The following is a 14,371-nucleotide window of genomic DNA, read 5'->3' as shown; positions in this document are numbered from 1 at the left end:
TTTATTTCACAGGAAAGATTTGTGGAGGAAATACTATTTTGTAAAGCACTTGAAAGAAGAACTACTGGGAAAGACATTTTTCAGGTTTTGGACGATTACATCGAGTCTAACGGATTGGACTGGACCCGTTGTGTGGGGGTGTGTTCGGACGGAGCCGCGGCAATGACCGGGAAGATCAGTGGAGTGACCGCTCTCATTAAGCAGAAGGCCCCGCATGTAGTGGCCACACACTGCATGCTCCATCGCGAGGCACTGGTCGCAAAAAGGATGGATAACGAGTTGAATCAGGTACTACAGGAGGTTATACAATTTATTGTTCAGTGTGAAAATATTTGTGTTGAAAACATGTTAGTTAATAATATTCTTATGCTAAACAAATATAACAATTATTGACTATGGAGCACTTGCATGTGACGTCATAGTCGATCCAGATTGTGACAGACGCCATCTTGTCGGTCAAACGCCATATTTCCGCCTTCTACTTCTGGTTCTACTTCTACCTTTTCTTCTGGAAAACGCTACTATATACAATTCTACTACAACAGCTGTGGCTACAAGCTCTCCCTACCTGTGCACATTTATGTTTTTTGTGTGTATTTTTGCGTGTTGTTCGTCTGTACCGGACTTCAATATCCACTACAACCGTATGGACTTATTGGACATTGGTTTCCAGCAGAAAATGATGGTTTGTAGCGATTTCCATCGCATGCACAACATTCCGGACGAGAAAAAAAAAAACATTCCGGACGAGATAGCGAGACCAGCGGGGTCTCTGTGGATTGTTATTGGAAGCAAAGCGAAGGAGGCGGCGCCGGGAGCGGAAGCAAAAGCGAGGCTTCAGAGCCGGCCTGTTGACTAAGCTCAGAAAACAGCTACTCAAACCTCCACTGCCAAGCCTCTACCACTCCAACGCCAGGTAAACAACACGGACGATTTGGAATTACCTTATTCTATTCTATAATCGGCTGGTCAGTGCTATACTCAATACTTAAGTGACTTACCCATCCAGTGAGGATCATTTTCTTGTTTACAAGATGCCACATCTGAGTCGCTGACAAATCCTGAATTTCTGTAAAGAAAACTGTCCAGAGATTTATAAGCACGCAGTGCTTCACCACTGGAACAGCGAGGGAAAGTTGATGAGGTAATTATACATGTCTGGGTATTCCACCTCTGGCAGTTCCATATCCACTGACACGGTCGTGAAAACTCCGTCCGGAAAGCCATAAGGGTCACTAATCTGTAGATCGTTTATTTTAGACATATATCTAGTTATCTGTTCATTAGAAAAATGAGACGTGTAGTCCGTCGGTTGAAATTGATCCATTCTGTACACGAGTGCAGCAGTATTCAGCTGTGCTGTTGACCGACAAGATGGCGGCTGTGTACTTTCCGGTCACGTGACTGCAAGATCTCTATAGAATAAAAGTAAGAGAAAAGATTCTAAAAGTTGATGTTTCTTTACATATTTTGTAGCATTGTCTGTGGTTTTGCAAAGGGGGTCCCCGGCCAGAAGCTAATGCTGTTCGGGGGGCCTTGGCATGGAAAAGTTTGGGAACCCCTGATTATAATATATTGATACATCCACACACACAAAAAAAAAAAAATCCTCAAGTTAATCAGAAGAATCGTAATTTTGAACCGGTTCACCATGTTGACAAACATGCATCCAGTCAACAGGAAATCACTGGGAGTGACCTCATCGGAGTGAAATATCGGGAATTATTTTACTTCCAGGACACTTTTTCAATGGAATAAAAACGTGTTCTATTCCCTTCTAGCAGGTTTCGTTCATTTGGTTTGATAGCATGCAATATTGTTAGCGTATCACTTATCCTACGTCTATCACGTCACTCTACCCAATGGAGAATGAGCGTTGAATATGGTTTACGACATTGCATGGTTGTCAAGACAACATGATGCGAATATTCAATGAGAAGTGTATCGGCATTTCTCTGTTCTGCCAGCGGCGCCCGCAGTAACCTGTTGCAGTGAATTGAAAATGCAATAAGATGCGTATTACGTGTAAAACTTCAGCACAAGTGAGCAACTGGGACAGTTTGTAAACAAACATGGCTGCCAGGTTTGCTTCGTTAAAGGCAGAAGATTTTGAGAGAATTTTGAAAGCGAAAGCTGCACTGAACACCTGAAAGGCCCCCGTTCTTAACTTTTTGTAAAATCTATAATTGTTCCATCGAATGTGCATTAATAATAATATTGGCTGGCTTTTTTCATGATCTATCAGCTATGTTCCATTCAGCTACTTGTCTTCGACTCGTTCAGTGTCATGCTCGCTGAATGGAATATATTTGATAGACCACTCGATGCCAGCCAATATTATTTAAATATTATGCATACAGGACACTTTTTTTTTTTCCTATTCTATTCCCTTCTAGCGGGTTTATTGATGGCATGCAGTATTGTTCGAGGATGTGATTCTTCCGGATTTTTCCGGAATTCCGGATTTTCAGGCATAAAAATGCGACCCTCGTGAATCATGCAAATTGTTTTTTTTTTTGGGGGGGGGGTAGGACTAGCCTGGCAAGCCAGACTAAATGTGAATATTTAGTCTGGTCTCGGTCGTAGACATTTCCGAAGGGTGTGGGTAGGAACAACCCGTTGTCTTTCAAACTGTCTCTGTGCGTATAGGCCCACGCTCTGACCAATCAGCGCAACAGTGACTGTGACGTAGTCAGAGCGACAGAAAGCAGTGGGGGAGGGTAAACCATAGACATAGACGCCGCCTTCTGCGTAGAATCATACGTCATCCTCGCCGCCATATTGGATGTGGCAAAGTGGAGATTCTTCAACTGTCTCTGGTATAGCGTCGAGACAGTAGCTGAGAATAAAGATGCCTCATTCATGTGCTGCGTTTAACTGTACCAACAGGTTTACCGTCCAAACGAGATCACATGGGATTACCTTTCACAGGTGAGACTGGAAAAATGCTTTTCAATACTGTTCCTTCAGTCTTCAGTTTCCCAGCTCATCTCCACCGGGGAGGTGTATAGTTATAAGCAGTGAGAATTAGATAATACAGTGCCACTCTATGATGAACGTTTTTGAACGTATGATGAATGTTTTTAACCTTTCTGAATGTGAAGGAATCAGTGATGTATTTTGTTTTGGTATGACGTTAGAACCTGGCCGAACTCAGTTTGGCGGTCATTCAGAATATTGACGGGTATTTTGCACACTATTTATAACCATCACATTAAAAGTTATATATGTTGTTTTGATGCCTGTTTGTTTCCCAAATATATACGTGTGCGTCTTAATGGGTGAATAAAAGGCATCGAGGTAAACATTATTGTAGAAAGGGGCTTTATGAAGTTCAGTCCATTTACTTGCATTGGTTTACAGGGAAGATTTGCCACATCCAATACGGCGGACACTCTGACGTATCCCAGCAACGGGCCACCAGCTCAATGCGGCGTCCATGTTTATATGTCTATGGGGTAAACAAACAGCATGTGGAGAGGGACACCATTGGAGGGTCGAGTGTTTTGGTGAAGCTTCAGCGATCATGGAATGAGCGGAGAGCCTCTTCCTGCTCATGTTTCAACGAAAACTCCAAGTCTAATTCTTCTAAAACTGATTCCAAAGTGGAGTCAAACGAGCGCTGTTCAATAGCGCTTTCTCCAGCGTCGTGCAGCCTTGTCACTCCTGCAAAAGCCTGCCCAAAGAATCCAAGCAAAAACCTTGCGTTGTGATTGGCGGGCACGATTTGATGCCCTGGGTGTGTTGTTGATATGGTCCGAGGCTAGACCCACTTGTAGGCAAAAATATTTTTGGCCGCTAGGCGGGTGGGTCTAGTTTATTAGGCTAGGGTAGGAGCACATTATCCATAGGCAACTCCAATGAGCCACGCGTGCGCATAATAACCTACCCTAGGTTAAGCGGTGCCAATAATAATAAAAAAAAAGTCCATTATGCAGAACGCGAGAGTAACCTTTGTGACCCGAGTCAAGTAATGTAAGACGCACGCGCGTTAGTAGTCAGTTTGTTGTTGGAATGGATGCAGCTGTCACCCTACTCTCGTGTGTGATGTAGCATGCTAATATTTTCATGTATTTGTTTGCATGTCTATTATCTAATAGTTTTTCACTGATCTCAATGTCCAAGATTTGCCACGGTGGTATTAATGCTAACGTTAGTCAAATGTTTCTTAGTTAGCCAGTTATGGTACTAGCCAGGTTAGTCAGTGTGTAGCTACCAGGCTAGGTTGAAAAAAATGAAAACGGCAGATATCAGTGAGTAAACATTTCTCCTCTTGAAAGTGTTTAGATGATTTACTTGTCTAGTTGGAAAAAGGCATTTTTTTTTTGTTTTTAGGAAAGGAAAGTTTCGTATGGGGCGGCACGGTGGTGTAGTGGTTAGCGCTGTCGCCTCACAGCAAGAAGGTCCTGGGTTCGAGCCCTGGGGCCGACGAGGGCCTTTCTGTGTGGAGTTTGCATGTTCTCCCCGTGTCCGCGTGGGTTTCCTCCGGGTGCTCCAGTTTCCCCCACAGTCCAAAGACATGCAGGTTAGGTTAACTGGTGACTCTAAATTGACCGTAGGTGTGAATGTGAGTGTGAATGGTTGTCTGTGTCTATGTGTCAGCCCTGTGATGACCTGGCGACTTGTCCGGGGTGTACCCCGCCTTTCGCCCGTAGTCAGCTGGGATAGGCTCCAGCTTGCCTGCGACCCTGTAGAAGGATAAAGCAGCTAGAGATAATGAGATGAGATGAAGTTTCGTATGTCAGCATTCAACATGATTTGCCACAGCTAACAAAATTGTTTGCCTAGTAATTGCCAAGCCGTTCGCATGAGATGGCTTCCTAATGTTACTAAGGTTTTAGGCTACGTTTACATTACGTCGAATCAGCGGATCATCAGATTAATGTTCTTAAAATGATTCGCGTTTACACTAAAACCGTTAGCCGTGCACACAGCAACACCAATACGCGGATACGCTCGGCTCCGCAGGCATCCTGCGCTCCAAATCACTCCGCCCTGAACAGCGAGTGCCCTCTGGAGGGTGCGCACTCCGGCCCTGCGCAGCTCACAGAGCGCGCGAGTGAAGTGAACAAGCCACGATTCGGGACTGAGCCGCTGTGTGTGAGATCCCAGCGCATATCACTTATTACTTGCAAGTGGAAGGATGGCAAGCCTAAAGACAATCATAACTACACAATGGGCAGTATTTGCATCAGTATTTGCAGTATTTTCATACTTTTATACTCTTTAATGAAAGGTGATACAAGGCGGAAGTCTGCGCCGTTTTTCAGCAGTCGCGTCACATGACCAACGCCAGCAAATCAGGAAGGTGGATGTCACAGTGACGTTGTCCAATGAGACGCCAGCTAGAGCTCAGCACAGCGTATTCGCGTATTCTCAATGTTTACACAGCACCGGAGCTGATACGATCTAGATTGAATACGTGGACGCTGGCGGATTCCCGTTTCCCCGCTTTTTCAGGGGGGTTAATGTAAACGGACAGTGCATCCGCGAAGAAAACGAGACAGATACGGTCTAGTGTAAACGTAGCCTTAGAATGTTAGCGTTAAGTGAACGTTAAGTGAACAAGGCAATTAAGTGTTAAATTTGGTTGTAGAGGTATTATTTTTTTGACTATGAGGTGTCCTAATTTGATTGAAATTCTGTCCGCTACAATTCGCATCAGTTCGTTTAAATGGTGGGCTTTAGCCTATCAAGATTGTCGTCTCAAACCTGAGGTCTCAACAGTTTGATGCCGACGTCATAGCAATTCACTGGTTGTTTGTCATTTGAAACACTAGTATGTATCGCATATATGTTAATCTGTGTACACATTGCAAAAGGTCGCTGATTAACACTTGCAACTCTGTCATGATGGTGTAAAAATCTAAAGGTAGTAAAAAAAAAAAAGTTATTTAATTTAAGGATTGCTGTACAGTATACCCTGTTCTGTCGTTGAGTTGGTAGAGATGATTGGAATGCCTTGCCAAGATAGCAATACTCATTGATTACTCTCAGCTGAACTTCATACCTGCAGCTAAACCACACCTGTGAGGATATCCAGGAACAGCCACACTCCCACCCTTGTTATATTGCTTAATTACAGAATGTTCAGTGTGGTTCATAATAACATAACAGTGTAGGCAACATAACATCAACGTTGATGCTGATGAAAAACTTGAACTATTATTATAGTCCATCTTGGCTGCATAGCACATTATCATACATGCTGCATAATAACAATGTCAGTATACTGGTGATAGACCAAGTTCATGTGTACTGCAGTTTGTGTTTATTGGCTAAAATATGCAGGGATTGTGTCATAATTGTACAATTTATTTTATTATATCTTTTCTAGCATACTTTGGACTTATGGCCAGACTTGCAGTGAACAGCCCTGACATTAAAGCTGTTGATGAGGGAGTTTAGTGTTTTTTCACTTATGTCCATGTTACACTTCCTGACTTTGTACTTTGTTACACTTCTTGACTTTATACTACACTTACTGACATTGTTATTGTGCATATTTTGAAAAAAATGTGTGTGTGCTCATCACCTGTTCTAATATCTACACCTATTGTTTGATGTTTGAGGTTGTTTGCCCTCAAAATAATTGTTTTCCAATGATGAAAATTGGCACTAAATGTTTGCGTATTGCACTTGTCATTAAAAGTATCAAAATGAAGTTACTGTGTGTAGTGGCTGCATTGTTGCCGCACCGCGTCTTTGCCGCGCCATGCCATACCACACCACACTGCTGCCATGTCGCATTATGGGTCTATATATTTTCCTGATTTTTTTTTTTTTTTTGTCCTTGGCCAATCACATCCCTGTTTATAGAAGTCCAAAAAGAGGATGTAGCGGTCATCAGGACAGAAGAAGGAATAATCAATCAAATCAAGGACAAACCTGATATTATTAGAAATATGTATTTTTTTTCTTAAAAATCCTGACTGAACTTCATCAATAACTGAATCTAATACATTTTTAATTTGTTTAGCACTTATGGAGGCAGAAATCTTGTCATTATTCAGGAATGAAAATAGGTCGCCAGTTATCAATAGACATGAGATGGTTTTTGGGTTTGGGAATTAAAGTAATCAAGCCCTGAGTCACTGAAGGGGGGAGAGTGTCTACTTCAGTACTTTCTAATATGACTTCAGTTATAAAGGGGGCCAACTCTTCTGGAAAGGTCTCCTCAAATTCAGCAGAGGGACCATCAGCACTGGGAGATCTGTTCACCTTTAGATGGTCAATTGCATAAGAGACTTCTTCGATGGTCATATTTTGATCACACAGTTGTCTGTCATCTGGATGAATTTGGCTGATATTATAGACTCCTTGCACATGACATCACACATCACATGATAGCGTCTACTGGGGGACAACCAGACATCGTCTTTCCTGTAAGCAAGGAAATGTCTTAAATATGGTTCATGTTTGCGCTGTTTGTGGTTCCAATCGTTCAAACAGAGAAAAAGATAAACAGTATTACCGTCTCCCTGGCAGGGGCAACACCATGATCAAGAAGGTGGTTTGCTCAAGGTGAGGCCCAGCCATTGCACTCAGGCTGTGCTGACCTTTGTGAATTCTCAACTGCATAATTTCTGGTGATGGCACGGTGGTGTAGTGGTTAGCGCTGTCACCTCACACCAAGAAGGTCCGGGTTCAAGCCCCATGGCTGGCGAGGGCCTTTCTGTATGGAGTTTGCATGTTCTCCCTGTGTCCGCGTGGGTTTCCTCCAGGTGCTCCGGTTTCCCCCACAGTCCAAAGACATGCAGGTTAGGTTAACTGGTGACTCTAAATTGACTGTAGGTGTGAATGTGTGTGTGAATGGTTGTCTGTGTCTACGTGTCAGCCCTGTGATGACCTGGCGACTTGTCCAGGGTGTACCCTGCCTTTCACCCGTAGTCAGCTGGGATAGGCTCCAGCTTGCCTGCGACCCCGTAGAACAGGATAAAGCGGCTAGAGATAATGAGATGAGAGAATTTCTGGTAGTGGGGGACTGCGTTTGCGCTGTCCCCTTTCACATAATGGCGGCACGGTGGTGTAGGGGTGAGCACGGTCACCTCACAACAAGAAGGTTCTGGGTTCGAACCCAGCGGCCGGCAAGGGCCTTTCTGTTTGGAGTTTTCATGTTCTCCCCGTGTCTGCGTGGGTTTCCTCTGGGTGCTCTGGTTTCCCCCACAATCCAAAGACATGTGGTTAGGTTAATATGGGACAGCCTTGAGCGGGGCACCTTGCTCCCCGGGTGCTGTTAGCATGGCTGCCCACTGCTCTGGGTATGTGTGTGCTCTCATTGCTCGTGTGTGTGTGTGTGTGTGTGTGTGTGTGTGTGTTCATTGCCCCAGATGGGTTAAATGCAGAGAGGAAATTTCACAAGTGTGTGATGAATAAAGTTGTGCTTGCTTTCTTTTCTTTCCCTAGAACTTTGTCTTGAACTTCTGATTGTGGCTGAGGAACTTGACTTGGGCATTTCTTTAGAAAGGAAATATCTCTGATCCGGGAGTAGGAGACTTTTTTTCACAGCAGTAGGAAGAACCCAGTCCGCCTTTTTATGTCACTGTCAGTGAATCCCTTTGTTTCACTCCAGCTTCAAGTCCATAATAACGATGCTGTGTGAGAACAGCTCTCTCCGAGGCCTGCCATACAGTCAGTGTGCAGCCACCATCCTGCCAATTTCTTCACTGACAGTCCACGGAGTTGAAGATTTTTCAGTCGTTCTTTGCGAGTGGTTAACCTGGAATAGAATATAGGTTGTATTCAGTCACATGACTTTTGCTTGTGAGTTTACTTCCAGTGAATGAAGTGGTGTTCAGGCAAACTGTTTTGGCTGTTGTCATGTAAAGAGCAAGTGAAACCGTCTCTGACAATTTTCACAGTTTAGAGGCCAATACACAGTCAGGATACCTTCAGAAAGTTGCTGTTTGTGATGGGATAGATCCTTACTCGCTAGTAAAGAAGGATTTTTCCTATGAATTGGAAAATTATCCATCCGTTGAGTTCCCCGACATCTCAAACACCCTGGTGCTGCAGACATCGTTCTACACGGACAAATAGATGAAAACCTGGAAGAGCATGGAGGAGAACAACTTTTTATATGTGGCTGGGTTAAAGATCTGGGGATCAGGACACCAAGATAAATCCTGTATCGTTTATGCCAGGGTAAGGAGGAATTTCTGGGCTTTTTGTAAGTGTCTTTGTGGTGGTTGCTAGGACGCTACAAGTTTTAATATCAAGTGTAAATAAACCACAGCCGCTTGATTCTCAATCGTCCCTGCTCTTCTCTTCCAGCAAACAACAATTTAAAGGTCCCATGGCATGGTGGTTTGTTGATGCTTTAAACGGGCTTGTGGAGGCTTCCGGATGTTATATCCGCAGCCTTTCTCGAAATGAACCCTCGGCACGTTAATATAGCCTCCTGGGAGAAAGCCCCATTTCAGCGCTTTTCCCAGTGCGTCATTTTGCTAATGAGAAGCAGGAGGCGGGGAAGGGTAGAGGGTGGGGGCGGGCCATGGGGGGAGGGGCTTGACCAAGCTGCGGCCTGTGTGTGAACAGTAGCAATGGCAGGTTAAGCAACAGTCCAAGCTTTTGCTTTTGACCCGGAGTCCTACCCCGAAGCAGAAGCGCAAGCAGTTGAACAAACTGCTTCACAAGTCTAAATAAGGGAGTGGGAAAATGTGTGTACAACACTAGTAGTATAGTAGTATAGTGTTTGCGTGCACACACATACTCACTGCTATCAGCGCCTGTAGCCACGCTGCTAAGACAAAACCCCGTTCTCCCTCGGACTCCTTTCGTAAACTCAACGTGACACAGAGAACAGAGTGAGAGTGTTCGGAATGGTAGTTTACAAACGTATAATACCCTAGGCTTGAACACACACTCCATAACCAAAGAGGATAGAAGCAGCAACTACAGCAACATATCGCTTATCCAACAGAAGACATGCATTGCAGAGCAATAGTCAAACATAAGCTCATAAGTTAGTCAATTTCCAGACTAAACCAGGGGTGATAGCGTTCCGGCGCCGCGCCGGATTTCCGGCGCGCCGTGGCTGGGGAAAAAAAAAAAAAATCTAGTTCGCCCATTGTCCTGTGTCATTCTGAGATGCGTAGATAGACAGTAAAGGGAATTCCGAATTCCCTTTACTGTCTATCTGCGCATCTCAGAATGACACAGGACAATGGGCGAACTAGATTTTTTATTTTTTTTTCCCCAGCCACGGCGCGCCGGAAATCCGGCGTGGCGCCGGAACGCTATCACCCCTGCTAAACTCAGTTTAACAGAGCGATGCTGCATGCTCTTTAGTTTTGTCGCGCAGATTACCTGGCTAACTGCAGGAAGCAGTTAGCTGCACAGCTAATGTAGCCATTGCTAGGCTAACGCGGCACCGATTTTAAAACACTGCAAAACGACCAGTTATACACTTGTTCGGTGTTTGAGGCTGATGCGGCAGGGATGCTTGGCACAGACCCAGGCTTCAGTAACAGTTGATGTGCAAAACCTGCCCTGTACTGTCCCAAGTTGTGGAAACATTCATCAGTAAAATGCTTCCGACAAACATGCACCGTCTTGGGTAGACTCAACGGCGTATTATTGAAGTAAATAAAATTAAGCCACTGCGTCTTCAGGGGCTCTCCCGTCGGCAGTAAAAACAGACTCCTTTCTGTGTTGTCACATCCATGTACAGCACAACTTCCATGTTTCGCTCGCTTAGGTGGTGCCATGTTGTTGTGTCCTCTATGGTCTCCTCACTACAACTGGGCGGGCAATCCATACGGTGGGTGGGAATCCGGGGGGGCGTGGGGATCATCTCCCTTGCTGACGTCAGCAAGGGAAGAGCTTCTCAACGTGCCGTTTTGACGCACCATTCTCAAATATTGGGCATAGTTTGGTTTACACATTATGAAATTTCTAGCCACTGGGGTGACCTTAAGAAGGTCAGAGGAACTCATTTTAACGTTAAACCTCAAAGTGAAAATTTCATGCCATGGGACCTTTTAAAAAAAATTAAAACAGAGAAAATGCAGTGAGAATGTACATTCCAACATCTATGTAGGTAACACTAGGCCATATAGCTACATTGTCACTCCAACTGTTTCGAGGAATTTTGTACAGATCATAACTACTAAAACTCTAATTTCCGCGTGAGAGTAATTCCGTGCCAAATCACCAAATTTTAGAGAAAGTTCCCGACTGACCATCTCAGAATTTGTTCATTTTTTTTTTTATTTTATTTTAATGTCCTTGTTACTAATAACTGCTGTGCAAAATTTTAGGCCAACATCTCCACTAGTTTCGGAGATATTAAGCCTTCAAAAAGGGGGCGTGGCCCCATATTTAGCATAAAAACAAGTGTTACAGCTAGCCGCTGTGTCCAGGGATCAGGTCGTCGAGGCCCCTGCCTTCGACTGCCGCCCAATCCACACTGCACCGGCTCCCTACTGCTACCTCTGTGGATGGTGAACCCACAGAAGGTCGGGCCCACGTCACCGCTTCGGGCTGAGCCCGGCCGGGCCCCATGGGCCCCAAGCGCTCGCATACAAGCCCCAACCCCGGGCCTGGCTCCAGGGTGGGGCCCCGGCTGCGCCATACCGGGCGACGTCACAGTCCTTGATTGATTCTCCATAAGGGTTTTGGTGAACGCCTCCCTGGGGAGGTGTTCCAGGCATGTCCCCCCGGGAGGAGGCCCCGGGGAAGACCCAGGACACGCTGGAGGGACTATGTCTCTCGGCTGGCCTGGGAACGCCTCGGTGTTCTTCCCGAGGAGCCGGCTGAGGTGTCTGGGGAAAGGGACGTTTGAGCTTCCATGCTCAGACTGCTGCCTCCGCGACCCGGCCCCAGATAAACAGATCGAGACGAGACAAGTGTTACAATCAAACATCCATAGTTTGATGGCTAATAACTTTTGAACTGTTCACACTAAATGGCTCAAATTTGCACACATGATTCTTTGATATAATAAAGCTCTGTACACAGAAGGAGAGCTTTGTATGTGACATATTTGCAGATTTATGGCGTGCCAAATATGGCTTCCTGGAATGCACATTTGTCCATGGTAGCACTTTTGGCTCTGTATCTCCAGTTTTAATGACACCAGATGTCTGATTCTTTTTAATATATGAGACATGTTATAGTATTATCAGGAAAACATGTTATATCTGTGACAAATTATATTTGTCTCATATATAGGCCCCTAAAAATGGAAAAAAGCTTGTCGCGTCTGTAATTTGAATGCTTATAGCAAAAATCTGACAAGGTCTACCAGAAAACAAATTGGATCAGTCAAAAGAGCAAGGTCTAATTGATATATGTACCAAATATGAAGTTGGTGCTGTGAAGAAAACTATTTCATTCAAGCTGTTGAATCTAGGTTTTAAGACATGCGAAAATGCCATTCACAAGGTTACATCACATGCTACATCATTATTAATTCAAATTCTCTTGACTATACATATATGTAGTATATTTGTAAATATGACAAATGATTTACAAATCTCACAAAAGTCAATTACACAAATTTAATTCTATGTATGTAGACTTAGCATGTCTATTTGAAGCGTTTGAATAACTGGTCAATTTCTTTCACCACACCAGACGGAACTACATATTGTCTACCAGTTGATGTGATTGGTGCATCTATGATCTTTATGATGTGTATCAGTGGAACCCAACAGATATCTTCTCTTCTGGGCCAACTGTAAGACTTTGCAGGACCATGAGGGTGCATAAATTATACTTGCCCACCTGTTCCTCCTCCGATATTGCACAGATATTACCAATCCACCATTGCTGGTCATACAAACATGCAACATATTTTCCTGGGATCATGTCTGACAGGGTGTAACCTTCTTTCACAGCATCATCTACAACCTGGGGATGAGTGCCACTCATGTCCACAATGAAGCTTGGTCCACCAGACACTCTGCTGATCTGCAACTGGCTCTCTGAGATGGGAACAAATGAGTGGTTGTCCCTTGTTCCTGGTATTGTTGAGGACTTTGAAAGTCTCTTCTGAAGAACTTTTCCATTGCTTGTTACTTCCCCCTTTTCAATCCAAATGAAATGGATGTTTTTTCTGCCCACACAGAGATCTCGTGGTGTCAGTATGTGTTGTGAAGTAACTGCCTGTAAGCTGGCTCTAGCTGCAGAACGCTTCACGGTGCCACCTATCCTGTCACAAGGTGATTTTCCATAGGGAGTAGCAAAAAAGTGCCATTCAGCTGTCATACCCAAGTCTTCCTGGTGATGCAACAGATTTGTACAGTTTTTGTGGTTTTTGTACTGGGCAGCTGATCCATCACTAAAGTATACAAGTTTAGAAATTTGGGGACTGAGTTGCTGAATGTATGGAATCACTGCTTTTAAGAATGTGTGAATGACTATAGTATCATGCTTCAGGCAGTCACTTATGACACGTAGATATGAATGTTGTTTCATATGTCCCATCATCTCTGCTCTTCTTCATGTAAACAGCAAATGGATGAAGGGTGCACTGGCTGTTGTTCCAGTGGTACCCCTGCGCTGCATCCTGTACCAAGAAAGAGTAGTTCTCAGCGAAATCCAAAAGTACAATGATGTAGCATGTGATGTAACCTTGTGAATGGCATTTTCGCATGTCTTAAAACCTTCTATATTCAACAGCTTGAATGAAAGTTTTCTTCACAGCAGGGTCATTCCATGCCAAATCAACAAGAGGTTATGCTCGACCATCTCAGATTTCAATGAAATTTGGAGGGCTCAGAGATACTATTAAAAGAAGTTAATCCCCAAAATTTGAGCTTCCTATCTCCAACGGTTTCAGAGATACAGGCAAATTCGAATTTTTTATATTTTTTCATATAACTGATATTTGAGGGTTAATAAATGCTTCAATAAGGCTCAAGTAGGTTAGGAGACATGTTTCTTCCTCAATTTTAAATAAAATTTCAATTAATGCTCAGTATTATTTGTAAATTGATTTTAATCTAAGACTGTGTAACATTAGCAATCAATGACCAGCTATTGTGTACCAGTCAACAGCCAGCCTTATCAATATCAACACAGCACAATAGGTGACCTTTGATACCAGAACAGGTGGCTCATATCTTATAGTTTTAGAGTCTGTAAACTGCATACTCATTCAGATAACATTATATTGCTTGGATTATATTAAATACATTGTAATACAGAGCACTGAGAAAATTTACCAATGTTATTAACTGAATGTGTTTCTTTGCAAGGATTGGATATTTTGAATAGTTGACTAGGGAATTTAATTGTAGTTGCTTTCAATTTGAGATCAGTATAAATGAGTTTGTTCTTAGACATCTAGAAATGGCTGAACTTCCTCCCTGTTCTATAGGAATTTGACTAAAGAAAGATTCTGACTGCCATAAGCTAACATACA

General features: G+C 43.7%; 1 protein-coding gene and 1 pseudogene across 1 annotated transcript in view; both read left to right on the top strand.

The window, feature by feature from the left end:
* The window catches only part of LOC132885390 (splicing factor 3B subunit 2-like), a 92,379-nt gene extending 79,213 nt beyond the window's left edge, over positions 1-13,166 (top strand). Inside the window, exons 17-18 of the mRNA XM_060920038.1 lie at positions 12,843-12,968; positions 13,073-13,166. Coding sequence (XP_060776021.1) covers positions 12,843-12,887 — 45 coding nt within the window. The 3' untranslated portion in view covers positions 12,888-12,968; positions 13,073-13,166. The remainder of the gene's footprint in view (positions 1-12,842; positions 12,969-13,072) is intronic.
* Positions 7,474-7,628, top strand: LOC132896973 (U1 spliceosomal RNA; annotated as a pseudogene).
* Positions 13,167-14,371: the final 1,205 nt, after the last annotated feature.

This window comes from Neoarius graeffei, chromosome 1, assembly GCF_027579695.1.
Source record: "Neoarius graeffei isolate fNeoGra1 chromosome 1, fNeoGra1.pri, whole genome shotgun sequence".
NCBI lineage: Eukaryota > Metazoa > Chordata > Actinopteri > Siluriformes > Ariidae > Neoarius > Neoarius graeffei.
Note: the sequence above shows the minus strand (reverse complement) of the source record. Positions and strands in the feature narration are given on the sequence as shown.